General features: G+C 44.4%; 1 protein-coding gene across 4 annotated transcripts in view; it reads right to left on the reverse strand.

Annotated features, from left to right (window-relative positions):
• LOC111871638 (pumilio homolog 2) overlaps positions 1–26,588 on the reverse strand; it is a 532,614-nt gene that overhangs the window by 344,964 nt on the left and 161,062 nt on the right. For all 4 annotated transcript variants that reach the window (XM_023864873.2, XM_023864874.2, XM_023864872.2 and 1 more), the window contains 3 exons: positions 19,556–19,749; positions 13,409–13,551; positions 5,633–6,113 (listed from right to left, as the gene is read on the reverse strand). In XM_023864873.2, coding sequence (XP_023720641.1) covers positions 5,633–6,113; positions 13,409–13,551; positions 19,556–19,749 — 818 coding nt within the window. The remainder of the gene's footprint in view (positions 1–5,632; positions 6,114–13,408; positions 13,552–19,555; positions 19,750–26,588) is intronic.

Below are 26,588 nucleotides of genomic sequence, written 5' to 3' on the forward strand. Positions count from 1 at the left end.
CGGGGGTAAAGCGGGGGGGGGGTTCGTGAAGCTGACCACTCACCTCCAACTATTGCAGAGGTCAAGAATATGTGGATCTATACATGACCTCCCCCATACGCCCTCATTGCGTAGTGCTTAATTAGTTAAGCACAGGGATGGGTACTCTATGTCTATCTCACTTCACTTCCCTTTTAATCGATCTATAATGTTATAAAGGCCAATGGGGTACTGGCCATCGCAGTAAATTAGTGAGAATACAGTTCCGAAGGGACACGCCCATCTTACTGCAGAAATATAATGAAATTCGACAACGGACGAGCCTCGATTCGAAGTACGGGTCTGAGGGTACACACCCATCCCAGGAAACGGATTAATCTTGGTGATGCCGCACCTAAGGTGTTGTGTGTCATAAAACTTAACCCACATCAATTTTCTTTCTACATAACGGGCTAGAAATACATAGGGCGCTTTTGGTGCCGTTATGTAACACCCCCCCCCCCTGCGCAATTACGTTTTTAAAGGTAACTGTCAAATAAACTGTTCTAGACGTGGACAAACAAGCAATCAAGAAGACCGTATAGACGAGTAAATTAATCCTAGTTTCCTTGATATCAAAACAATAACCTTGACGCAGGAGTGAATGGTGTAAAGGCCAATGAGGTGAGAGAAAATCGCAACAAAGCATGGGCTAGGATAAGTCCAACAGCTTATGTGGATTTACGTGAGCGTTAATCGAAATCATGGCCCAAACTGAGGCAGTTCCAACAAAGTAACGTCTTCATAACCGACGCCTGACGTTTTCATTCCGGACTCGCCATGCGCCCATCAGTGTACATGCCAAGTATTCGCAAGGGACAAACATACGCTCAAATAAAATCGTCGAAACTGTTAAAAGAATATGATTACGAAACCAACAAACACATTTTTGCAGCTTCTAACTGCCAGCATACCAACACGTTAATCATTTGCACCACATAACCCAAGAACTTCCATATCCGTGAACCTCTTCATGTTGGCCAATTTATTTATTCGCCACAGTCGCAACAGATCAAATTTCCTGCCAACAGACGAAGACAATTACTGCCGGGGTTTCCGTTTACAGGCCACGGAAACACCGACAATAACTTAGAATCACACTGTATATGAACACCGGCGTTATCTGGGGTATGTGCACATCTACGTGGCATGCCAAGGTCTCGGAGATAAGCTGCTTCACTTCTTAACTTCCGCGTATGTGGACGATCAAGCGTACGGCATCTGTCACGCCTAAAGTGAATCCGGATAATGCGTGCCATCACGAACGCTGCAAAACTTGGAATGATCTCGGGGCGGGATGCCCAAGTCTTTCGCGCGGTAACCACAAGACTGCGTTGCCAAGGGACGGCACGATATCCCAACACACACTCACCCAACGTCCCATGCGTAAGGTCCCTTCGCAACTGCAGCTGTTTCCACAAAGACAGGCCGCTGAATGTTACGATGTATAACGGTTTACCAAAATATAAATCAAATTATATAATATAAATAAATACAATACAAATTATTATTTTCTTTAGCAAACAAGATGTATGACTTTTACTGACACAAGAAGTAACTGACTTCTTACGGCGCTTCCAATATGTATGCACCCCCACCCCTTTCCATATGCAAGACGCACTGCAATTTTTGGGCCGCCAAATTCAATGAAAAACAAACAAGAATCAAACTGGGAAATACGGCGGTAAACCACACACAAAACATTAAAACGTAACGGATAGCTGGTACCCGGCAGGAAGGTTTCAACGAAGTAACAACCCTTCTTGAAAAGCCGCCAGTCGCTCAACTACTCTAGAATTTCTCAACGCTTTACGGAACCTATAGATTCATTACTGTGTTCACAAGAGTCCTCCACTGGTCCCTATTCTGAGACAGATCAATCCACTCCATACCGCCTCATCCTACCTCTCCAGCGCTCATTCTGACACTACCCTCCCACTTAAGTCTGTGTCTTCCTAGCGGTCTCTTTGCTTCTGGCTTGTCCACCAAACACGTATGTTCATCCCTCGCCAAAGTTAATATGACAGCTGAAACGGCAACGCTCACAAAACTATATCATGCTGAGACGTAAGCCGATGCGGGGTCCTCACTGCTGAGAAGAGTAAGAACATTATTTGGGGGGGAGGGGGATTGCGGAAAAATTGTTCACGGGGAATGCGCCTGAGGGAAATACAGAAAACAGCGTGACTGAAAGGGAAAGGCGTGGGGGTAGCCGTGGTCCAATGTGAGCTTCCATCCCAGCATTTACTTCAACGGGCAAGACGCGCCAAGAACGTCTCCGAGGCAAGATACGAACCCGGGTACTTCCGAATACAAAGCACCATTAATTACTCGACAGTGACGTTCGGTTATCACTGTTCTGGAATAAATAATGATCCATACACAAACATGATTAGCATGCAAGCTGTATTCAAGAGTACCCAGTTCGAATCTCCGCCAAGTTACTTTTAATTTGCTTAGTGGGGGGTAGAGTCCAACTGGGTCCACTCGGCACGGCGGCTACTGGTTGGCCTACTGTGCCCCGGATGATTATGATGATGGAGAATCTGTTTGAATGAAGATTGGCAGGGGAAACCGAAGTACTCGAAGAAAACCTGCCCCAGCGCCACTTTGTCCACCACAAATCCCACTTGACCAGACCCGGGATCGAACCCGGGCCGACGCGGTAGGAAGCCAGCGACTAACCGCTTGAGCTATGGCGCGGCCTTGAGTTGCACATTAATATCGTGACTATTGTTCTGAAGTACGTATCGCCTGCGTCCATGTCACTGGAAACCCGAGAATAATGAATCTGGAAGTGGTAGTAACGTCAAGGCCAGCTGCTCCTCTGTGGCTCCGCCTGATCGTCAGTTGCGTTTGCGTCGGGTGCCAAATATTCCTTACGCGTGAGTCACCCAAGCCAAATCTGCTACGATACCGAATTTCCTCACGCCGCACACATAACGGTAACCATTGGCAGTGTCAGTGTGCGCGGAATGCACTTACTTGCAACAGTCAAAGTATTAAGACGTGGGGGGGGCATGAACTTCAGTCAAGCCAAAATGCAGATACTACGGCCCTCGACGAAGACGCAAAACACCGAATTCAGAGGGCGGTACGAGCTGACACGAAGCAATGGGAGGGAGGAATTATCGTCACTCCATACTGCAGGGGGAGGACCTAAATTTAACCATCAACGACGGCGTCAGTAATAACTTTCGAAGCCTTTAACGACAGTTCTAAATATCGTGCTTCAGTGTCTTCAGGAAGGCCACGTGCATTGCTTTCTCTAAAATTAGCAACAAAAATAAATAGAGGAAATTAAAAACGAAGAATACACAATGGGCTACGAGATAAACCTCACACGACATTGCACAAAGTTACTCCCAAGACCGCTAGAGCGCATTGAGAAGCGCGCTAACGCGACATCTCCCGCAGAACTTCAGAACTACGTACCTAATCTAAGAACACGTCTCCTAACCACCACAAATAACATTCCTACATATTCAAGACCCCCCCCCCCACANTATTGTATTGATTATAATCAATCATGATGGATGGATGAAATGTGGGAAGCAAAATACATAAAAAAAATATTCACAGATAACTTGAGGAAAGTATTTCACTTGAGACGTAACGGTAAGATAATATTAAAATGGCTGTTAATAGAGAGCGAGGGTGTAGCCTGAATTAGCTGAAGAAACCTATGGTTCAGCTACATGGTAACAAACCTTCGGTACTCAAAAAATGTGGGGATAAGCATTTATTATTTTATAACAAACGAGTCTTCTCTCTGAAGTTACAACAGCAAAAAGCGGGATAAGTCAGGACAAAAAGTGTTCCCTCAGCTCATGAATTCTACTCATCTGACAATTAGCACAAAAGAAACTTATCTATTGCTCCATGCCGGCCTACCTACCACACCATTACAGAATAATGCTACTTACATTATATGTATACTACAGCATATCCAATTGAAGAGAAGGCTGGCTGCCATAAACTGTTACAGCTTTCTGCTATAGTGCACATCCTGTATATATTTGTTCAACACATCCAGAAAAATAAAGAGAAAAGAATTATTAAGAAACAGAAGATTTTTCCGACCCTGGTAATCCGATGTGTGGGCATGATGCACCTCGGTCATAAACGACAGCTATCATGTACCAACAAGTTCAGAAATGCTGCATTTCCTATGAGTCTTACAAGACACTTCACCAACTGAAGAATTTAACAATTTCAGTTCATTAATTTTATGCATGCAACAAACTAAGGTCTTGGATACCAGGTCTATTATACATATTCTTACATAAAGTACTAATAATGCTATGCTGATAATGAAAATCGTTAGGCACAAATTTAACTCTCACATACAGACAGTAATATGAGATTGATAACTTGAAAACTTTTTAAGTTTATAAATCAGAGAATTACATTACACATAAGGCAATGCGGATAATAGTAAATTCAGCCTACCTTCTCAACAACCAGTTAGCCTCTTCTACAAAGTATACGGTAAACAAAATGCGTCTTTATCTTATCAGGTTTCATACCATACTTCCAATACACTTAAATCAGCAATCAGGTCTTGAAGTAAAGTGGGTGTACTTGATTCCTGTCTCCTGAGATTTGATAACCTTTATTAATAATTATTCTAAATTCTGGTCACATTCATGCCAAGGAAAGTTACAATACAATTTTAGGAAAGAACGCTGTATTTTTTGGCAAAAAACTAATTGTGACCAAAAGTTATTTCAGTCACTGATCCCAAATGATGGCTTAACAGACGGGTTATTTAAGACATTACAAAACCTACAGCAATTTCAGCCACAAACTGTTACAGTTATTAACACTATATACACTTCACTGAATGAGTATGCTGCTGTAGTGGTTACTTTCTAGACCTGCATTTCAGCACGGCTTGGTACAAATCCTGATCAGGACAAAGGCTATCCTGAATGGATTCTGAGGTCTTCTTCAGTCACTCCCTTATGCCACCACCAGCACACATGTTTTAGAAATATTAAAAACAATACCACAAGTTTTTGGACACATAAAACTTAACTGTTGTGTGCATGATGAATTATGTGTCATCCTTTTGTGTTGATCAGACATGGAATGACCCACTAAACATTGTATTGGCCACAAATTGCATACACCATCCTCTATATGCAAATTAACTTTCTGGAAGAGTGACAATGAATCTAAATACATAACTGACTACACCAGTAACCAGCCTGAAAGGGCAGCGCCATAGCTCAAGCAGTTAGTCGCTGGCTTCCCACCGCAGCAGCCCGGGTTCAATCCCGGGTCTGGTTAAGTGGGATTTGTGGTGGACAAAGTGGCACTGGGGCGGGATTCCTCCGAGTACTTCAGTTTCCCCCGCCAATCTTCATTCCACCAAATTCTCCATCATCGTAATCACCTGGGGCAGGCTACAATAGGCCAATCAGTGAACCAGCCTGAAAATAATTCAGCAGTCTCATGACTACAAATTAATCAGGCTCTGAAGACTTCTGAAATTATGTTCTAGCAGCGACACACCTCCAATAGACATCAATTCTTGGCCTTTATGATCCCTATCAGTATAAAAACACAACAATAAACATGATATGATGAAATTTAAATGCTCACCTACCTGTACGTCAAAGTTGGGAGGCAGGATACTGGGGGAATCCAATCCTCCGCCAACCCCGGCACCGCCTTGCTGCTGCTGTTGTGGAGGCAGCATTCCGGGACCACCAGGAACACCAGCGCCTCCTGCATAACCCGTGACGGCTGTTGCCTGATCAAATTGCGCCATAGCGCTTCCGCTTGGATCCATCGCCATTACATGTTCGAAATGCTGATTCACGCTGTCCAAGTTGAGATGGTGGTTTTGCATGTGGTGTGCGGCTTGCTGTTGCTGCTGGTGAAGATGGTGTTGGGGGTGGTTCGGATGATGTGCAATGGAATGGTGGTTAATGTGAGGGTGGTGGTGAGGATGATGGTGGTGGTTCTCCACACCTTCCGATGACGGCGGTTTCCCTCCACCCATAACAACCACATTACTACCACTGCCACTGTTCTTGTTGATGTCTTCTTCTGCTGGAGAGGGCTGTCTGCTGCCTGGTGTCCGGCTGGAAGCAAGCAAGAAAGACACTGAAAGACTAAAAAATATAATGTCAGCATGAACACCAACTGAGAAAACACAGTCTGAGTCTTATATTCACTACCTACCCACCAAATCCATGCTACCAACATCCAAAATCACGAAACTTAACATAAAATTAATTAATCTCAAACTAATGAACACCATAAACATCACCACACATCAGCAAGCCAAATGACTTCATGTCTCGATCTGACGGCAATTCCTATCAAACATGCAGCATCATCATCTGTGTGGTGTACATACAGAACCACGTATAATACATTCACTTCAAATATAGCTCTAACGTAAGGTTGAACAAGAGGCGCCTAAACTTGGCCTTTCTTGAAAAGTTTACTGTCAAATGAATGGCCATGAAATTCTCGGCTTTTATAAAACCAAAGATTCGATACCATTCCCAAAAATAACCCACAACTTGGTCCTAACCTATGCCAACTGAATCCAATTCACATACTACATCCCACATATCTAAAACATATTTTAATATTATTGTCTCAGCAATGCTTCTGCCTCCAAAAATGGTCTCTTCTTTTATTTTTCAAGCAAAATTTCATGTGCATAACTGAGTTCCATATGTCCCACTCATTTACCCTGATGTTACTACATATTAACTGGGTACAGTACAATTACAGTAAAATCAGGGAAATTATATCAATTAAAATCGATATTTGATTTGTTTCATTCTGGTCCGTCACAATAACAATATTACAAATGACGGACAAAATTGTTTTATCATTTCTAATAATTAAATCGATATAATCTGTCATAATTTCATTACAATCAAGGGAATCATACCTCACATTTAAAACAAATCATTAAGTTTGGTAAATATCTTGTATTTAAAATATTAACGAGGCGTATTCTTACAATTCCTTCTTGAAAGCCGTAATATAACACAATTACAAACAAATAAAACACATTATATTGTAATTAAATTAATCAATAACATATTTCGGAGTTTAATTCCAAAATGTACAAGAAATACTGCATTAATGTCGCAGTAACGTCTTGTAAATGTTTCCCATTGTTTCGGACAAAATCCATACTTCCATATTCATGGGAGGGCACCGCTCTGAGAACTGCAACTCTCGCATTTCTATGCGTCCGGTTGATATATTGATTTAAATATCAGGTTATTAATGGCAAACCTGCGTTTCGATGTTTATTTCAATCATCCCGCAATATCCCCATGTTGGATCACTTCTGCCATCTACCGGTCGTACTGTGTACTCCAGGTATCACGTAAATCGCAGAGATGTCACTAGATGGCGTTCAGGTCGCTTCCTCTTGGCAGTATCAGTTACACCACTCTTACACGTGCGAGCGACATCGGTGTAATTTTCAAGTTGTTAAATATGTCTTAGCCTTCAATTGTATCTCTCCCCCACCTGCTGGCAGATATAAACCCATGCGATACACGTCTATGCAGCCTATCTCGGCCTTCGTAATTAGAAATCTCCGTAATGTTTACATATCATGGAATTATCTTTGGAAGCAGAAACGGTTGTGAGTTCATCAAAGGGGCCGATGTTATTCTGAGCACTCGAAGCTAAAAGCTACCATACAGTATCGCTGAACGCAGGCTGGTCTAGTGGCAACCGTGCAGACTTGAATACATAAACTTCTCGGGTTGAATCCTGGCTGCGACATTGGCGTTCCCGATATCAGGCTTTTCGTGGGTTCATTCAGTCCCGCTGGGAAAATTCAAGGATATTACCTGAAATATGCCACGACTATTTCTCTTCCAAATCCATTTAAGTTCATTCGTCATACCATTCTACGTCATATGGTCTGCGGTAAGGAAACCGTCGTGAAACAGGCCACAAAATCTGAATGCAATGTGGACGAATTTCCAAATTCACATGAATACCCGAAGAGAAAAAAATGCTTAAGAGACCAGATAAAAATAAATTCATAGCCACAAAATTGATATCTTACAGTCCAGTGCGACACACAAGTTCACCACACTTCGGTCCTCTTGTGTGTAGCACTGGACTGTAAGATATCTATTTTGTGACTGTTGGTGTGACGGACCAGAATGAGACAAATCAAATTCATAGCCCTTTTATGGGGGCGTGGGAAAATAAAAAACTGGAATGTTCGTCTACAATCTATTCCATTCGCGATTCAATGCCTACGTTTCTAGTTCATGAAAAGCGTCAAATTTCACACCGACGGTAAAGCGACAAAAGCGGATCATTTAAATGCTTGCCGCTGAAAAGTTAGCGTGCAACATAAACTTCATCAATACTGACAAGACAAACGCGCGGATGTACGGGAGTCGAACAAACGCTTAGGCTGGAGCCACACGAGCACACAAAATGCGTCTGTTGTAGAAATAAACAAGAGAGGCGAATGCTACGCTTTCTTCTGGCTCCATTGCAGATAAAAAAAACTACGCACCTCTGCAACTGTGTGGTGTCCTCAGCAACGTCCGTCATAACGTACGTTCGTTGAAGCAGGCGTACTTCGTGCGCTCGTGTGGCCCCAGCCTTAATATCTTAAAATAGTGGCTTTTCTAGATATCGCTATCGATCTACTATGGTGTGTGTGTGTGTGTTGCCGAATTCTAAAAAATTTAGTTCAAGCTCTAGATCCGCGTACAGTTTTGGAAGTCGGTAAGATTTAATACTTTACGAATTTTTGTCGTAACTGTACAATCATTATCTACTGCCTGCTGTAGCTGTGGTTTGGAAAGCTATTTGAGTTCCTGCCGTCACCCTACAACGTCGTAGGGATCTGGAAATATCTCGCTAACTGAACTTATCCCTGACCTGCAGGGGTGGGAGCAAAAATAATGTATTATTTTAAGGATTTAAGGTATCATAAAGTTATACAACCCCTAGTCTAAACAACAGCGTGCTTAAAACTCGTACCAATGTGTGTGCTAAATGAATTTTATGAAAAAACTCCACGAAAGGAGACTGAAACCCATGCCTGCCAAATACGAACACGCTAACTTTAACAACAAAGATAACTCTCATAAAATTTGGTCAATACTTTTAACCGTCACTGCAGGTAGTATAAATGCCTTGTCCCTACGCCTCTATTTATAACCAGGGCCCGGATTTTGATGACATGTCATCTTTTTTCCTTGTATCCTATGCAATGCTCTTAAGATATAAATCTCGGATATGAGCTGATGGTTACAGAAATGTAAATTTTATAGGTAATTTTTTGACATTTTTACGTTTAAGGTCATTTTTTTTCATTTTGGGGGGTAATTTTTTGGACTTTTAAGGGTATTTGTCATTTTTGGCCACTTTAGGGAATTTTTCTTCATGTTTTCTGAAATCTGAATAATATGGAAGCGAAGTGTTTTTCTTTCTTTTCTCCTTTAGGTCGTTTTTTAAATATTTTCAGGTCATCAAAATCCCGGGCCCTGTTTATAACTGTTAACTTCTACCTCTCAAAAATGTTATTCGGTAATTTCTAAAGGTGTAAAACAATCAGAATTACTGGGTTTTAGGTCTACATCTATCATTAGGTATTCTAGAACCTAGACAACACACGTTTCAGAAACTGGGTCTGCTTCCTCCGATTTAAGTTAGTTCTTTATAAGTGGCCCAACAGAGTAGATGTCTCCATCTCACCTGAGGACAGAAACACATCCAATATCCGAAACGCTGGTCTTCAGTTTCGAGAATACCGGACAATGGACAATGGACAAAGTACAAAAAACTCATTAATTCTTAAAGCGTTATTTAATTTCAAATTCATCTTCAAAGCCCTACTCAATAACAGCAGTGCTTTCGTAACTTTACTCCTGGCTTGGTTAACAGAGTTTCCAACCGCGCAATACGTCCCAAATACGAAGCAATGTTGTACCCATTCTACCACGATGCTGGGCAGTAAGAGGAAATGCACGTACTAAAAACAAAATGAGCAAACGTTATCCAAATTTAGGCCCCTGTTCATTAAAACTCACGCCACAATTACAATAAAATTCGGTATATCTATTATCACAATGCTGGTTGTATAGAAATACACCACTTCTTGTTTGCCTTAAGTGGTACACCTATACTGTCCATGACAGTGTCATACATAAGGGGTAAAAAGTTGTCCCTGTGCTTAACCAATTAGGCACTACGCCATGAAGACGTATGGGGAAGTGAATGTGTAGATCCACATTTTCTAGACCTCGGCAATATTTGGAGGTGTCGTCAGCTTCACGCCCAGTACCCCAGAGCCAGTCCCCACGACGTGGAGAAAATTCTTGACCGTATCGGGACTCGAACTCCAAACCCTCGGCCGTTCAGCCCGTAGCCAGTCGCTATACCGACTGAGGTATCCTGGCTCACTCGTATAAGGGTTTGCGTGACGAATAATTGTGGGTTCTAGATTTGATGACTGGGCTTATTGCAACTTCTTCAGTCACAGCCGATTATAACAGCTAACACACTGAATCCCTTCTGGAAAACGAGTCTCTAACTGATGTCTGAATCTAGGACCGCTCTCTAGTCTCTCGAATTCTGGATCTCTACTCAGAGTCAGAGTTACTTTACGACTGGCGGTTTATGCCAATCAGTTCATCTTGGCGACAAGCCCCTGAGACTCACGACCTGTAATTTTATTTTCCAATTGAACACTTGCGGTTGAAGCCCTCTGGCGAGTGGTCCTAGCCAGTGCAATCATTTTCAGGTCCGAGTCCCGGGGAATTCATGACGTTTTACTGTCTCAGATTCGAGGGTCCCCCAGCCTGGAGGGCTAGGACCCCCCACGCCCCAAGATTCCCCAGAACAGGGTGGATCGGTTATACCCCCAGGCACTGTGTTCCCCTTCCCTCGCCATGGCTCGCAGGGCAACGGTGGAGTTACTCAACCCCGTCTTTACACGGGAAACTCCACTAACTCACATACTCAAATTAACTACTTGTTATAACAGCTTAGGCGTCACGTCGAACAGTGAATTGTCCTCTGTTGGTTGTCACGGAAATCTTGTTTTGCAAACTTGTTACCTGCGTACCCGTTGTAGAGGGAAGTAATGTTTACTTAGCCGTTGCTAAGCAACGGTCTGTATTACATTTTTCAGGCATCATGTCACAACAAAACCACAGATTCTTACACTGTTAAATATACTTTTTAAATTACACTTACTACACAATTTCTTTCATAACATGGTTTACGTACAAGAAAAAAACCCGCAGAATGTCTGTACAGGAGGAAGATAATTAGGCTTTAAGTTGTGTTTGTAGCTGCTGTGGTTGGCGGTGAAGGAGGGGGTGTGACCCGAGCACTTTCAAGAGACATGACAAGCTCCTCGTCCGGAGTGCGCGCACATTAAACATTTATTGACAGTAAAACATTAAATCGATTCCACAAGAAGAGTACCAAAGGAACGGATCGCCGGCAAATGTCTTCATATTACTTCACGCCTTCCTCAGAACACGAAAGCTCTGGGACTGTGACTGTAGTAACCAAACTGAAGAAGACATTGCATGTAAGATTTCACAACATTCAGCACGTCCAACAAGAGCATTGTTCTTGTGCAGCAAGCGGCACGATGTTCAGTTCGACAATTACTGATCACATGCCCACTGCATTCGGCAGTTTCGTGTCAAAACGGTGGTTAGGACTCAGTTAAGTGTACAGGTACTGTCTACGCTACCGGTCACAACCTCAAAGTTATAAACCTTCGCTATGTCTGTAAATCTTCACATGCAAACCGTACTATATATATATATACAGGGCACAAACATATACCTTAACAGTGACAGAAGAGAATGCGCTGAGAAACTTCGAGAGAAAAATAATACGCAAAATATACGGACCAGTGATGTAAAATAATACATGTAGGATAAGATACAGTGAAGAGATACACACATTACAGAAAGGAGAAGTTACAAAGATTTATCAAGTCACCGGGAATAAGATGGTTGGAGCATGTCGAATGAATGGAAGATAATGCAATGCCAATGAGAATGTTAAAAGGAAAGCTATATTCCAAAAGAAGAAAAGGAAGAACCAGGATAAGATGGCCAGACGATGTTGAGATGACCTGAAGAACATGAAGGTGAAAGGATAGAGAAGATGAGCAATAGAGAGCAGCGGAGACTGGTGTTAGAGGAGGCCAAAGCTCACCCAAGGATGTAGCACCGAGTGGTAGGTAGGTAGGTACAAATATTGTTGGTATATTTATGGTCCATCACCATACCGAATTCCACATGCCTGGCATCAAACGTTCATTTATTTATCTCTGTCAAATTGAAAGCCAATGAAAAGTTCATACGGCGGAAGAACTGTCATTTTGCGTTCTTGAAATAAGACGCTTAACATAACCTGCGTAATCTTATACGAGTATATATAACTCCACGATGAGACATCACGTGGCATCAATGTCGCTCCCCAAGTCGCAAAGTTCGCGTATCCAACAAAACTTAGTAACAAGTTTTGTATAGTTACAAAGTTACGTTCCTGTGGCCTATAATGGCGTAAAGTTGATGCCAAATTTTGTGAAAACCATTCACCGATTCAAAACTTACACACCTCCTCACTTCATTAAAAGTTATCCCAGTAACAGGCAGTGAAGGCCCGTAGGGTTGTGAGACGTCGAAGTTCCCACATTTTCTAGACAATGGACTCACAGATAGCGGTGGGGTTGTCAGCCTTACGCGCACTTTATAAAAAGGGTAGTAACTTTAAGGCCGCGCCATAGTTCAAGCGGTTAGTCGCTGGCTTCCCACCGCGGCGGCCCGGGTTCGATCCCGGGGTTGGTCAAGGGGGATTTTTGGTGGACAAAGTGGCGCTGGGGCAGGTTTTCTCCGAGTACTTCGGTTTCCCTTGCCAATCTTCATTCCATCAATTGCTCCACAATTACCCTCACCTATCATCTGGGGCTGGTACAATAGGCCACAAGTGGCCGCAGTACAAGGGACTGAGTCCCAACCCCACTAGCAACAAAAAAAAAGTAACTTTAAGGCGTGGCGCACACCGGCATGCGTCGTCTGTGACATGACGCAAAGAATGGAGCACAGATGAAACGAATGAGATCATGAAAACCGCCGCACACCGGTCTGAATCATGACGTCAGAATAATCTCATTCGTTTCACCTGTGTCACAGACATCGTGTCTTGACTGTTACATGTCTTGACGCATGCCGGTGTGCGGCCAACATAAAGAGTTTTGGGGGAAGGAAAGACGGATCTGTAACGCTACTAGAAACGATCTAATCTTACAGAACAGTAATCCTAACCCCACCCATCCACAAGTTCAACAAGTTCTCACTAGCATCAAATACGTAACAACGTGTACTTTTTTACTTACTTGAAAGCTTTGTCGTCATCCACAAGGCCATTCTGAACGATGCCGTTTGGTTGTGTTGTGTTGCCGTTTTCCACATCCTTCTTGCTTGCCTCAAATGGTGACGGTGCTTTGTCTTTGTCGGTTTTGTCCGAGTCACTGGAGTTCTGCACAAGTAAAACAAAAAGCACAAAGAACATTACTTTCAACATCCGAAAGTTTGTTCACTCCATGATGACTAGTCCAGACACACTTCTGTAAATAGCGGTGACCTTGTGATGTATGATGCGATAATGCTCCTAAGTACTTCTGACTAACAGTCCTTAGCGAGATACTCACGGCCGTGCCACAACTCAGGGGTTTCGTCGCCGGCTACCCACTGCGGCGTCCGGGGTTCGACCCCAAGTCAGATACGTTTTGTGGCGGACGAAGTGGAACTGGGGCTGTTTTTCTCCGAGTACTTCGGTTCCCTCACTCCACCAACCGTTCCGCACTCATTAATAATATTATTGATGATACACAGTCTCGATACTAACAGCGTCGTTAAATAAGCAGCTCTGTGCGAGAAAAAAAGTTATTAAATCCTTGAATAATCTTTCTTACCAAGAGGAAAAGTAGTCATTGTGCTTAACTAATTAAGCACTATACCATGAACAGCGTATGGTGGAGTGGGTGTACAGATCCACATTTTCTTGACCTCAGTACAAGCTGGAAGTGAGGGGTCAGCTTCAAGCCCCGGACGTTTTACACCCGAGACCCACTGGATACGATGTTGTGTGGGCCTCAAACCCAGTATGGACGAGGTGGACAAAATTTCTGACCCTACCGGGACTCCAACTCAGATCCCTAAGTCGTCCAGCACTCAAGACAGTCGCTATATCGACCGCACTACCCCAACTCCTTTTTCTTACCAATATAAATTTCCTACGAAAATCTCTATATTTCCAAGTCTGCTACGTAAATAGATTTCCCACTGGTGCAGTAAACATACGGATCGTTAAAAGGGATGACGCATTACTACAGTAGCAATCCCTTGGTGTCTCCAAGCTTAGTTAATAGAGGACACTGCGAGAGAGCACACAAGAATACATACGGTTCGCGTACCTTTCCCGCTCCTGGCAAGTTCAGCAAAGTACACTAACTGCATTATACATCAGGAAAACTTACAAACTAAGTAAATACAAACACTATCATTCGTGTGACACTGAAACAAAGCAGTAACATAACGTTCCCTCAACCGAAGTTCGAACGAACACTAAACTACAAAACGCAGTGCGCTCACTTGCGTACAACTCTCAATTACACTCCACTGTAACTACTCCTTCCTGGGCCGCGCCATAGCTCAGGCGGTAAGCTGCCGGTTTAACACGGCGGCGATCCGGGTTCGAGCCTAGATGAGGTCATGTGGGATTTGTGGTGGACAAAGTGGTGCTGCGGCAGATTTTTCTCAGATTACTTCGGTTTCCTCTGCCAATTCTCATTCAACCGACGGCTCGACACTCATCATCTATCATCTGGGGTTCGTACAATTGGTCGATTAATGGCTGGCGTACAAATTGGACTCATTCTCACCACCCCACCCCAAGAAAATAAAAAGAAACTAATATAATGAACGAATCAGTCTACTTTCGGTATTCAGTTTATCTACAATAAAGCACTTCCAGAAGTACAGAATCCCTCTGCCCTTGCTTTCCTTGCATTTGAATTTCTTATTAACATATCTGCCCGTCACGTTAGCTGAGCGGTCTAAGGCATGAACTGTCATCGCTCGCTCGGAAGCCGGGAACGTGGGTTCGAATCCTACTCAGGTGTTTATGCGCTTTTCTGTGTTTGTGTTGTCCTGTGTTTACGTAGCAGCGTACAAGTGTGTATGAGGAGCGGATGGGTGCTGGTATGTTATTTACAATTCCTTCAGCACAACGCACAGCCTGTTGCCACATGTCTCTTGTAGCATACATAAACACAAAGGAAAATTCCTAGATTTCCATATCGGAACACGGATAAATATTAATTCATCGCATAACGTTCGATCGGAGTGTTTCTTGCTGTACGGGTAAAGACGCGGGGGGGGGGAAGTGATCTGCACGTGAGCAGCATCGACATCGCCTACTCTACGTATCTCCTTACCTCGGCGCTAATGCATAAAACGATTTGGTGCCGAATGGCAAGTAGCGAACTTTCTTTATCAAGAATGGATTAAATTAAGGCGCAGAAGGAATCGACCATGACCTATTTCAACTTGGTGTTCCAGCCGTTACGCGTAGTCAGGCCACCGCTGAAAGACCTAGGTCTTGGGGGCCGTGACAGAACCAGAAACCCGTGAGCACGTCGTCACTACATCGCTCGGTTCTGACGTTCTCACAGCGAAACAGTATTGAGATGTAACGCCGTACAGTTCGGGAGATCTTCACAGACGTCCCTAAGAAACAAACTGCCTCCATCTTGATGCCGAAGCCAGGATATCAGTCGGTATAGCGGCTGGCTATGGGCTGGACGACCGAGGAGGTCGGAGTTCGAGTCGCGGTAGGGTCAAATTTCCTCCAAATCGTCCAGACCTGCTCTGGTGCCCACCCAGCCTCCTATCCAATGGGCGCCTGGGGCTCTTTTTATGGGGTAAAGCAGCCGGGGTGTGAAGTTGACCGAGGCCAAGAAAATGTGGACCTATACATCCACTTCCCCATACGCCTTCATGGCGTACTGCTTCATTACTTGGACACAGGGACGACTTTACCTTTTACCTCCATCTTCAGGGCCAAAAAGCCAACCAAGAAAGCGGGGAAACAAAAGCAGGTGGAAATCATAGAAAGGCGTGAGTAATTCTACCGGACTTCACGGCGTTACAGAAACTAATATAGTACTGTTTGTATTTTACTAACGTCAGTTTCATTACAGAGTGGGGTTATAGGCGCAACACACGTATACACGATTTAATTACAAAATTAGCCGAATATAGTCTGTTCTGATGGCTATCGCGAATAATTACAGTAACCAAACAGCTTAAAATTCACCGATGAATCATGTATGGGGAAGCATACGGCCCGACGTGGCCTATCCTAACATAATATGGAAGCACTCAATTGCGGCGAACACTAAAATCCACGATATACAGTACCGACCTACATATCGGCCGTTTGCAAAACGGAAGACTTATTGCTACGATTGTTCGGTCTTTACAAGGCCATATCAAATGTTGAGGTTACTGCCAATTTAAGATACTGTCCCGCTATTCATCAAAAGAGGCTGCCGAAAGGAACTAAGGCATTATTCTTCCAATTTAAATCACGCGGAACGCGCATGCGCCCATCAGAGTAGCCGCGCGGTCTAGGGCATGAAATGTCTTCACTCGCTCGGATGCAGGGATCGTGGGCATGGATGTCTGTGCGTTTATTCTGTGTACATGTGGCGGCCTTGCGACTGGCTGATCCCCGTCCAAGGAGTCCTACCGTGTATAGGTTTAAAAACCTGAAAAAGCGGTCAAGGACAAACAAAATGACTACAGCGCCACAGATATATGGATCGCGCATGCGCAAATCTACTCGGTAAGGAAGTCACATGATTAACCTCAAAGAAACAAATCACTGCTCACCACCGGCTACTAACACTACACAAAGTGCCGCATAAGGAAAAATAATTATTCCGTAGCATTATTTCCGGTATACGACGGACATACAAAGAGAAACTATTCAAAATTCAATAGAATTCAATTTGAGCCGAATCACCAACTAGACAAAGACAAATAATTCGTAAGTCCATTATTTCAAATACACTGTGACGCAGCGCAAATAACCAACGAACTACACCATTCCCACTACCCTCATCCATATGTAGTAGCACCGGACTGCGGTTGCAGACTGTCAAATCGCCAATCATTATACTTTTATAAACAGTTATCGGGTTTGTTATCGGTAAGAAAGAAAACATGTCCTACTTCACGCGTAACACGGCTCGTACAGTCTACATACACACTGCCACGTATTATATTTCAGTACGCTGCTGATTGCTACGGGCTAGACGATGGAGGGGTCGGGGTTCAAATCCCGGTAGGGTCAGTCGTCCAGACTGGCTTTGAGGTACGGTACCGGGGGTTAAAGCGGTCGGGACGTGAAGCTGACAACTCACCTCCAAATAGTGCTGAGGTCAAGAATATGTGGATCTATACATCGACTCCCCCAAACGCCTTCATGGCGTAGTGCTTAATTAGTTAAGCACAGGGCAACTTTACCTTCCCTTTAAGTTATGCCTGCAACAGTCCGTGGAGGCCCATAGGGTTGTGAGAGGTTGAGGCTCCCACATCTTCTAGACAATCGGCTCGCAGATGACAGCGAGGTTGTCAGATATTCCTGGTACTCATTTGTATTAGATGCTGAGACTGAGGCCATAGTGCGCCTGGAGGGATTAGGTAAATTGAAAAAATTCGCCTCATTGGGACTCGAACCCGAGACCTTCCGACTTGTAGCACAGTGCCTCAACCAACTGCGCTACCGCGTACCACTGATTATTTCCGCACACACAAACTCATAACGAAACTCAGGGAGCAGCCAATTCCAATCATGCCAGTTAAACTGGAATACAGTCACTTCCCGAAGACACTACACCTCGGCATAGCTTCCAGCTGCTTTAGGTCCGTACATTCTCGAGACCCTAATATGTTAAACAAATGAAAGTGCTACGCACTGCACGCCTCTAAGAATCCGTGGCCTGTAGTCCGCAAGCGAACGAGCCCTTATCCTGAGCCAGATCAGTCCAGCCCATCCTATCTCTCTAAGATCCATGTTAATATTGTCCACCCACCTACGTCTTCGTCTTCTTAGTGGTCTCTTTCCTTCTGGCTCTCCCACCAATATCCTATACACATTCTTCTCCCACATTCGTGCTACATGCCCTGCCCACCTCATCCTCCTTGACTTGATCATTCTAATTATACTTGGAGAAGAGTACAAGTTATGAAGCTCCTCATTATGCAGTTTTCTCCACCCTCCCGTCACTTCGTCCCTCTTCGTTACAAATATTCTCCTCAACACCCTGTGTCTTTGTACCTTCTGGTCACATCTACTCAGTACATCAACTCTAACAGGCAGCACTTCTGTCCAAAGCCTCTTTTACCCCAGCTGCCTGTCTATAAACGTACAGACAGCCCGATATGTGTGTCCAACGGTGAAAATCGATACACGGTAGGTAAGAATTATAAAGGCACAATCAATTTACCTATCAGCTTTGATCAATTACATCCTTTAATAAAACTGATAACAATGTCATTCGTAGATAACATGGCGATTGGGGGACTGCAGCTCCTAACCGGTACTGCCCTCTGAGGAAGTGGTTCTGAACCTCCGATTCACGGACCGGTAACTCAGCAGCGCGCTTTCAGGAGCGGCCAGTCACCTGCACGCAACGTTCGATAAAAATAGTCCACAAATCCGGTTATAGCTGGTACGTCTAAATACGTCTATTTACGATTTAACTATATTTTATTGCTAGTGGGGTGACTCTTAAGTCCCTTGTACTGAGGCCACTTCTGGTCTATTGTACCAGCCCCAGATGAGAGGTGAGGGTGATTGTGGAGCAATTGGTGGAATGAAGACTGGCAGGGGAAACAGAAGTACTCGGAAAAAAAAACTGCTCCAGCGCCACTTTGTCCACCACAAATCCCATCTGACCAGACCCGGAATCGAACTGGGGCCGCCGCGGTGGGAAGCCAGCGAATAACCGCTTGAGCTATGGCGCGGCCCTAAGAACAAAAAACCTAAATATGTGAAACGGGGTCCACTCAGCTTCGTGAGGATAACTGAGGAGCTACTTGAATGGAAAAGTAGCGGCTCCAGTCTAAAAAGAACGAGATTAACGGCCGTGGTAATGCTTTGCGCTAACCACGTGACACCCTGTATCCGCAAGTTGGCACTAGCGACGCCGACAAGCAGCGGTCGCTCGGTCGGTATAGTTCGCTTGCGGACTATAGGCCACGGAGTTCTTTTTTTCATTAGTGTCCACCAAATATACTTTTATCAGTGAGGATGGCGAAGTAACATCCCAACATTTCTCTGGAGTCAATCAGGATCCCTTAAGCAGATCGCCGGAACGGGATACGAAACTGACACCTCCCAAACCGGAAGAACGACTTGGTACCCACATAAACTTGTAACGAAAGACCTGGGGCCATGCATTCATACTCACCAACACGAGGCCTCTCATTCGGGGCTCGAGATCTTTGCCGGTGGGAGAGGACCTGAGGACGTATTCCACCATCTTGACACCCAAACCCCCGGTCTCCGAGGAACGTGGCGACAGGATGTTGGAGGCGTCACTGCCAGGAAAGCTGCCCGACCGACGTGGGGGTACCATTGTGATTGGCTGCGACACGGAATGATCTGCAAAAGACATAACGCAATGATGAAATATCAAAACACAGACCCTTGCTTATTGGAACAAACACATCTTAAGCCTCCACCACACACTATTAACATGTGATAGATGTTTCAAATGTTTTAAATTTGCTTAGTGGCGGCGGAGTCCAACTGGGTCCACTCGGCACGGCGGCCACTTATTGGCCTATTGTAGCCTGCCCCGGGTGATTATGATGGAGAATTTGGTGGAATGAAGATCGACAGGGGAAACCGGAGTACTCGGAGAAAACCTGCCCCAGCGCCACTTTGTCCACCACAAATCCCACTTGATCAAACCCTGGTTCGAAGCAGTGGGAAGCCAGCGACTACCCGCTTGAGCCATGGCGCGGTGGATCGAAAATTTTCTCGGCCCATTCATTTTAGAAGGACGAAAGAAATGCGTTCCTTAAAGAAAAATTAATTTCGTATCCCCATTGAGATGACTACAGACAACTAAACCCTTTTTGAAAGGCCGCCAGTTGCGACACATTTTCAAAAATTTTCCAAAATTCTATGAAACCCGAAGACTCATAACCGTGTTCGCAAGAACCCTTCTGCGGTCCGCATTCTGAGCCACAAAAATCCAACTCGTACCATTCCAATCATATCTCTCTAAAATCCACATTAATATCTTCCCAATGTACATACACCTACATGGGTAATGTAAAGCTGTCCTTGTGCTTAACCAAATAAGCGCTACGCCATGAAGGCGTATACAGCCACATTCGTTTCACCTCGGCACTAGGCGGAGGTGAGTGGTCTGCTTCACGCCCCGGCGGCTTTACCTCCGGGGAAAGAGCTCCCGGTACACATTGAATAGGAGGTTGGGTGGCCCCGGAACCGGTCTGCATGACGTGAAGTGAAAAATTTTGGCCCTACTGAAACTCGAACTCCTACCCCTTGGTTGTCCAGCCGGTAGCCAGTCTCTATACCGATTGCGCTATCCCGGTTCCTCCTATATGTGTAAGAGCAGGATTAGATATACAAAATGTGGGGGGGGGGCGAAGTAAATATATCCCTGTTACAGGCCGTGGATGCCCGTAAAGTTGCGAGAGAAGTTAAAGCTCCCACATTTTCAAGACAATCTGTTCGCAGACGGCAGTGAGGTCAGCCTTATGTGCCAGTTATCCTTAGCCCTCAGGAAGATTCCTGGTACTCGTTTCTGTTAGGGGCTGAGTCGATTCCAGGTCCACAGTGCGGCTGGAAGGATTAGGTCGATTGAAAAAAAATTGAATGACTTGTCTAGAATCGAACCCGCGACCTCCCAGCTTGTAGCAGTGTGCCTCGAACAACTAAGCTACCGCGTACCCCATATATAAGGAATATCTTATTCGTTATAACAGCAACTAATTTCAAGGTCTACTACAAAAACATACAGCATAAAAAAATCTCACAGAGATTAATAAACTGCAATATACTAGTTTTTACTAAACGATCAAATATAAACCGTTCCTAAGGTAAAACTGGATCGTCTTCTTCCCCATTATAAACACATATGTGCAAAATACTGAATATACATTTCACGAATCCATAATTACTCGTCACTATTAACTTCCTTCCCTCGAATTTAAAAAACAATTCAAGTAATTTAAGTATAGGTTCTACCTTTTACTGCCCTCTTACTTACTTACTCATGGAGCTGAGCCCTTCTGGAGGAGCCGCCAATTCTGCAGCTACTCAAGAATTTCCCAGCATTTTAAGGAACCCGAAGGTTCATTACCGTGTTCACAAGAGCCCTCCATTTCACTACCCTGTACCATATGAAAATATCAAGTTGGAAAAAAATGTATTAGACGAACTATAACTCCTTAAGACACTGAAGGCACCATCATTAATGGCGGGCATGTTAGTTCAGCGTGTTGATCCCATGTAAAGATGTAAAAAGAAAATCAGATGCAATGACAAACTTATCTCGAGTACTTTGTTTCATACGTGCAAGTCCTCCACCTACCTTCAGTAATAAAGGGTAAGTCCCCCAAAAAAAAACCACTTCGTGAGCCCGTGGTTCCTATTGCCGCCCCCACTGCCAAATTGTAAGAGAACAGTGCTGCCTCACGACGCCGTATTATGGTACTAACCACATTCACTCCATGAAATCGCAAGATCCGGAGTCATTAACAGTTACAAGGACGCGTTACAGCGGCCTGTGACCGAAATGAGGTAAAACGGAAACTCTTAACGAATCTGTGGAAGGGCGCTGCTGTTTCCATCTGCCCTTCAACGTCTAACTAAAAACTAACTTCATGTCGCTGTGCCCTTCTTCAGAAACTGCCAGTTATGCAGCTACTCATAAACTTCCCAGCGTTTTATGGAACCCGAAGTTTCATCACCGTGTTCACAAGAGCCCTCAGGTACGAGGCCCTTTCTGACATTTCGTAACAAATTACTTTTTGCGACGAGTTGTCAGTTCCACGCCCAAACGAAGCTGGAAGACACCCTCAAGTCGACTGTCCGCGACTGCCTATTCAATGCATTCGCAATTAGCCTCCATATCACAGTCCTTATAGCGACTGGCTACAGACTGAAGGACCGAGGGGCCAGAGTTCGAGTCCCGGTAGGATCAAGGATTTTATGTTCTTCAAGTCATCAAGACCGGTTCTAGAGTCCATCCTATCTGCTTTCCAATGGGTACCGGGATTAAAACGGCCGGGTTGTGAAGCTGACCACTCACCTCCAGCGAGTGCCAAGGTCAGAAGTACGTGGATCTACGCGTCCACTTCCTCATACGCCTTCATGGTGTAGTGCTTAATTAGTTAAGCGCAGGGACAACTTTACTTTTTACCCTCCACAACTAGAGGTTGCCTCCTCTACCCGCAACCTGAGGACGCGCCATGCCGTGGTGACAAGGGCCCCACCAACATGGCTGCCTTTCGATATGAATATGCAATTATGTTAGTGAAACGCTCATGAATGTCTTGAACCCTTTGGCACCACTGTATCGATCCAGACAGATATGGAGGAACAGGATGAGTCACAATACCCAACACCGCTGTATGTTAAAATGTCAGTGGCCCCCCCAAGGTCCGGGCAGACAGGTGGGAGCATGCGCAATTGATGGCGGAGGGCAATATCCGGACTGAATTTTATTGATGGATATAGTTCTGCTCCGACCTTCAATTATACTACAGCTACACAGCGTCGGGTCGGCTGCCCTCGTAAACCCAAATGAAAGAACCCTGTGCGACTACTCCCCTTTCCAAGAGTTCACGATTACTCGCCATATGCCGTACTTCTCTAATTTCGAATTCGGGACCTACCATTAACACCATCATCTTGACGGTATTATCAACATGATCCTTAGCTCCGAAGGACATGTTCAGTCCCGTTTCCTTCCACTACGAAAAATGTAAAAAGACAAAGCATAGCATGGAGTATGTACAGGCGCGAACTTCTGCGGTGAGGCGAAGGCAATTATTCTCGGCACCCTTTACATAAGCGGTTTATGGGCTTTCAGAGCAGTTGCCAGCACAAGAAATGGATAAGGTAAAGCTATCCCTGTAACACGCCGTGGAGGCCCATAGGGGTGTGAGACGTCGAGGCTATCCACCCTTACACGCCGGCTGTCCTATACTTGCACAGTAGACTCCAGGGCCATAGCGCGGCTGGAAGGATTATGTCAATTGAAATATCCAATGACCTAATGGGAAATTAAACCCGATACCTTCCGGCTTGTAGCGTAGTGACTCAACCAAGTGCGATACAGCGTGCCTCAACACAAGGCCACCACATGATTTCTTCCATTCCTGTATCTACTTCATATTCAATAACACCGGAAATTTTAACAGGTTCCTTGTTTTCAAACATGTTATGTACTGTCACGTGTGGGTGGGGTTATAGACGGGGCTTGGATTGGTAATTGGATTTACTGGACTCGTGACTACACTTCACAAGTCACAAACACACAAAACCTAATGTTCTGTTCCCAGTCACGGTCTTCTCTGCGCTGCTTGGTAACCGTGGAAGTTCCTCTCAGGCTGCCGGGCATCTGACTGCAGTCTTAACTGTCTCGTAAACAAAGTCAGAGTCAATGTTACGTTACGACCCACGGTCAGTCGGCCAGTCTGTGTTGGAAAAAAGAAAACACCCATCTGGGGTTTAAGACCAGATCTCTATTTATGTGCGGCAATTGCAGGCTTGTTGAAGTGGGGCCCTCTCTGACGAGAGGACAGGTCTGTCGTTTGTCAGAGTCAGCAGGCATAAGACTGTGGGAGCCGGTCCTCGGCAATGACCGCACAGAAATCGTCTCTTCCATTATTGCGTGCGTGTCTGTTGAGGCGATCAGTTGGCAGCTAATGAACCACTGCTTAGCAACGGGCGTATTTGCGGAGATGTTCCCTAGCAAAGGCCGTCTCTGCTGTCTTCACAATTCTGGCTTTCAGAAGACATGCCGTAGTATACCATTCCCTCTGACAGAGATATAATTTTAGTTTCAAACTAAACAACTACACAAACTGACATTTATAGTTTCTTCGCTGTAATAGAAATTGGAGGTATCAGCCGTCAAACCTCCCACCAGGCAGGTTTATCGACCTGTGTGTTTTTACAGGCGAAAATGGGATACAGAACTGTGCATCTCGCACATGCTTCCGCAAAGATCCGTGTCGCGCTTCCTGGTTGTGCGCGTCGCCACCACATGAACTGACGGGGTCTTTCAATCGCGTGTAGACAACTGCGACGCATTCAAAATGCAACAATCTCATTACACGTTATGTCCTCGACCTGCATAATTTCCTTTCATGTAGACTACAGCTACAGTTATTTCGCCAAGCATAATTAGAATGATCAAGTCAGGGAGGATGAGGTGGGCAGGGCATGTAGCACGAACAGGGGAGAAAGGGAATGCATATAGGATATTGGTGGGAGAGCCAGAAGGAAAGAGACCACTGGGAAGACTAAAGCGTATGTGGGTGGACAATATTAAAATGGATCTGAGAGATTAACATTACAACACTCGCAGCTAAGAAGGGAACACAGACACGGTTTACACAGAATATAAGAAAAACGGTCCCCATAGTGGAAGAACCACACGCAAGTTTTAATTATGAAACGTAAGATGAATAATCTTAACAAGTTTTAGTGTGTGTAAATTTATTATAGTTGACAAATACGCACTTTTTAATTACTTTTTAAATAATTTTATAAAGGCAATCGATGAAATAGATTAGCGTAATTAGGGCACCTGATGATGGCACTATGTTGCCGAAACATGTCGTGAAGTAACGGGTGAAATTGAGTGCACTACAAGACGGCAACTGTATACATATCATGGATGCAAATCAGTGCAACAGGACGCTAAAATACAACATTATGGATCTGAGAGAGATAAGATGGGATGGTATGGATTGGACTGATCTGGCGCAGGATAGGGACCAGTGGAGGGCTCTTGTGAACACGGTAGTGAACCTTCGTATTCCATAGAATGCCGGGAAATTCTTGAGCAGCTGCAGATTTGGCTGCTCAAGAAGGGCTCAGCTCCATAAATAAATAAGCAGACTAGACTAGGTTGCGAGGCGACCTCCAGTAGGTCCTATATTGGAGGAATATCCTGATGCAAACCCAGAAAAATGATAATGACTGCGACACGCATACTTCAAATTCAAAATTCTGCTTGCTTTTATCACAACATTAACCCAATAAGAAAGTATTATATATAAAGACAAGTAACTTACTTAACCGGGGCCTGACGCTAACCACTCACCTCAATTACTGCCGAGGTAAAAAAAAACGTGGGTCTATACATCCACTGACCCATACCTCTTCATTGCGTAGTGTGTAAGGGATAACTTTACCTTTTTTATAAACTGAAAAAAACGCGTACATTCTCCATTCCAAGTCTACGTTGGAATTCTGTCAAATGGTTAAACCAACATGAGTTAAGTGACGAACTGGCTCACCTACACACGGGTTATATGCTGATTTTTCTAGCAAGACAGTTGGGGCAGGTCTTCAAGAAAATTAACTGCAATAATGTTACTTCATCATGAAAAGCGAACGCCTATTTCACACTTTGATGCAGAGTGATTACTGCATAAGCATTTATACAAATCTTCGCAGTTTTGTTCACAGAGCTGCTTCAACTGTTTCTATTGTCCTCAAAAGAAACATCCATTCTTTCCGCAACAGCATTAAGCAATTCGATTTACATTGAAGTAGCAGTGGTTCTTGTCGGAACTAAAATTTTACACATCACTTTGAAGAAATTCGTTTTGCAAAGTGTTAGATTCTCAGAAATATCCTCATGGGGTGGACAAAGATCCCAGTAACTGCGACAGATTCAGTATGCCAGAATTCCGTACACAGAAACTTATACGGGTACGAACAAAAATATGCTGCCGGTACAACAGCGAGCTGCAGCATGTGACGTAACGCGGGCGGCTTAATTTCTGAGAAGCTGCACAAAGCTCGCGAATATGCAGCACACGAAACTTTCAAACAAAATTCATTATATTGTAATATAGGCAGGCCGCGGGAAGCCGAAAATGAAAATAGCAAATACGGCTATTATTCGTATAAAGCCCAGTAGTTCTATATATACCACACTTCTGACCGCCTCTGTGGTCTTGAAGTCAAAGAGTTCCTCGCTATTGATCCAGAGATCCCAAGTTCGATTCCCGGCGCTACCATATTTTCTGAGAAGTAGTGGGTCTGGAATGGGGGTCCACTCAGCCTCGTGAGGATAAGTGAGGAGCTATTTCAATGAAATAGCGGCTCCGGTCTAGAAATCCGAAATTAACGGCCGTGGGGATTCGTTGCGCTGAGCACGCGATACCCTCTATCCGCTAAAATTGACACCGACTTCGCCGAAAAGCGACGGTCGTTATACT

The sequence above is a fragment of the Cryptotermes secundus genome, unplaced genomic scaffold, assembly GCF_002891405.2.
Source record: "Cryptotermes secundus unplaced genomic scaffold, Csec_1.0 scaffold11, whole genome shotgun sequence".
In the NCBI taxonomy this organism is placed as follows: Eukaryota; Metazoa; Arthropoda; class Insecta; order Blattodea; family Kalotermitidae; genus Cryptotermes; species Cryptotermes secundus.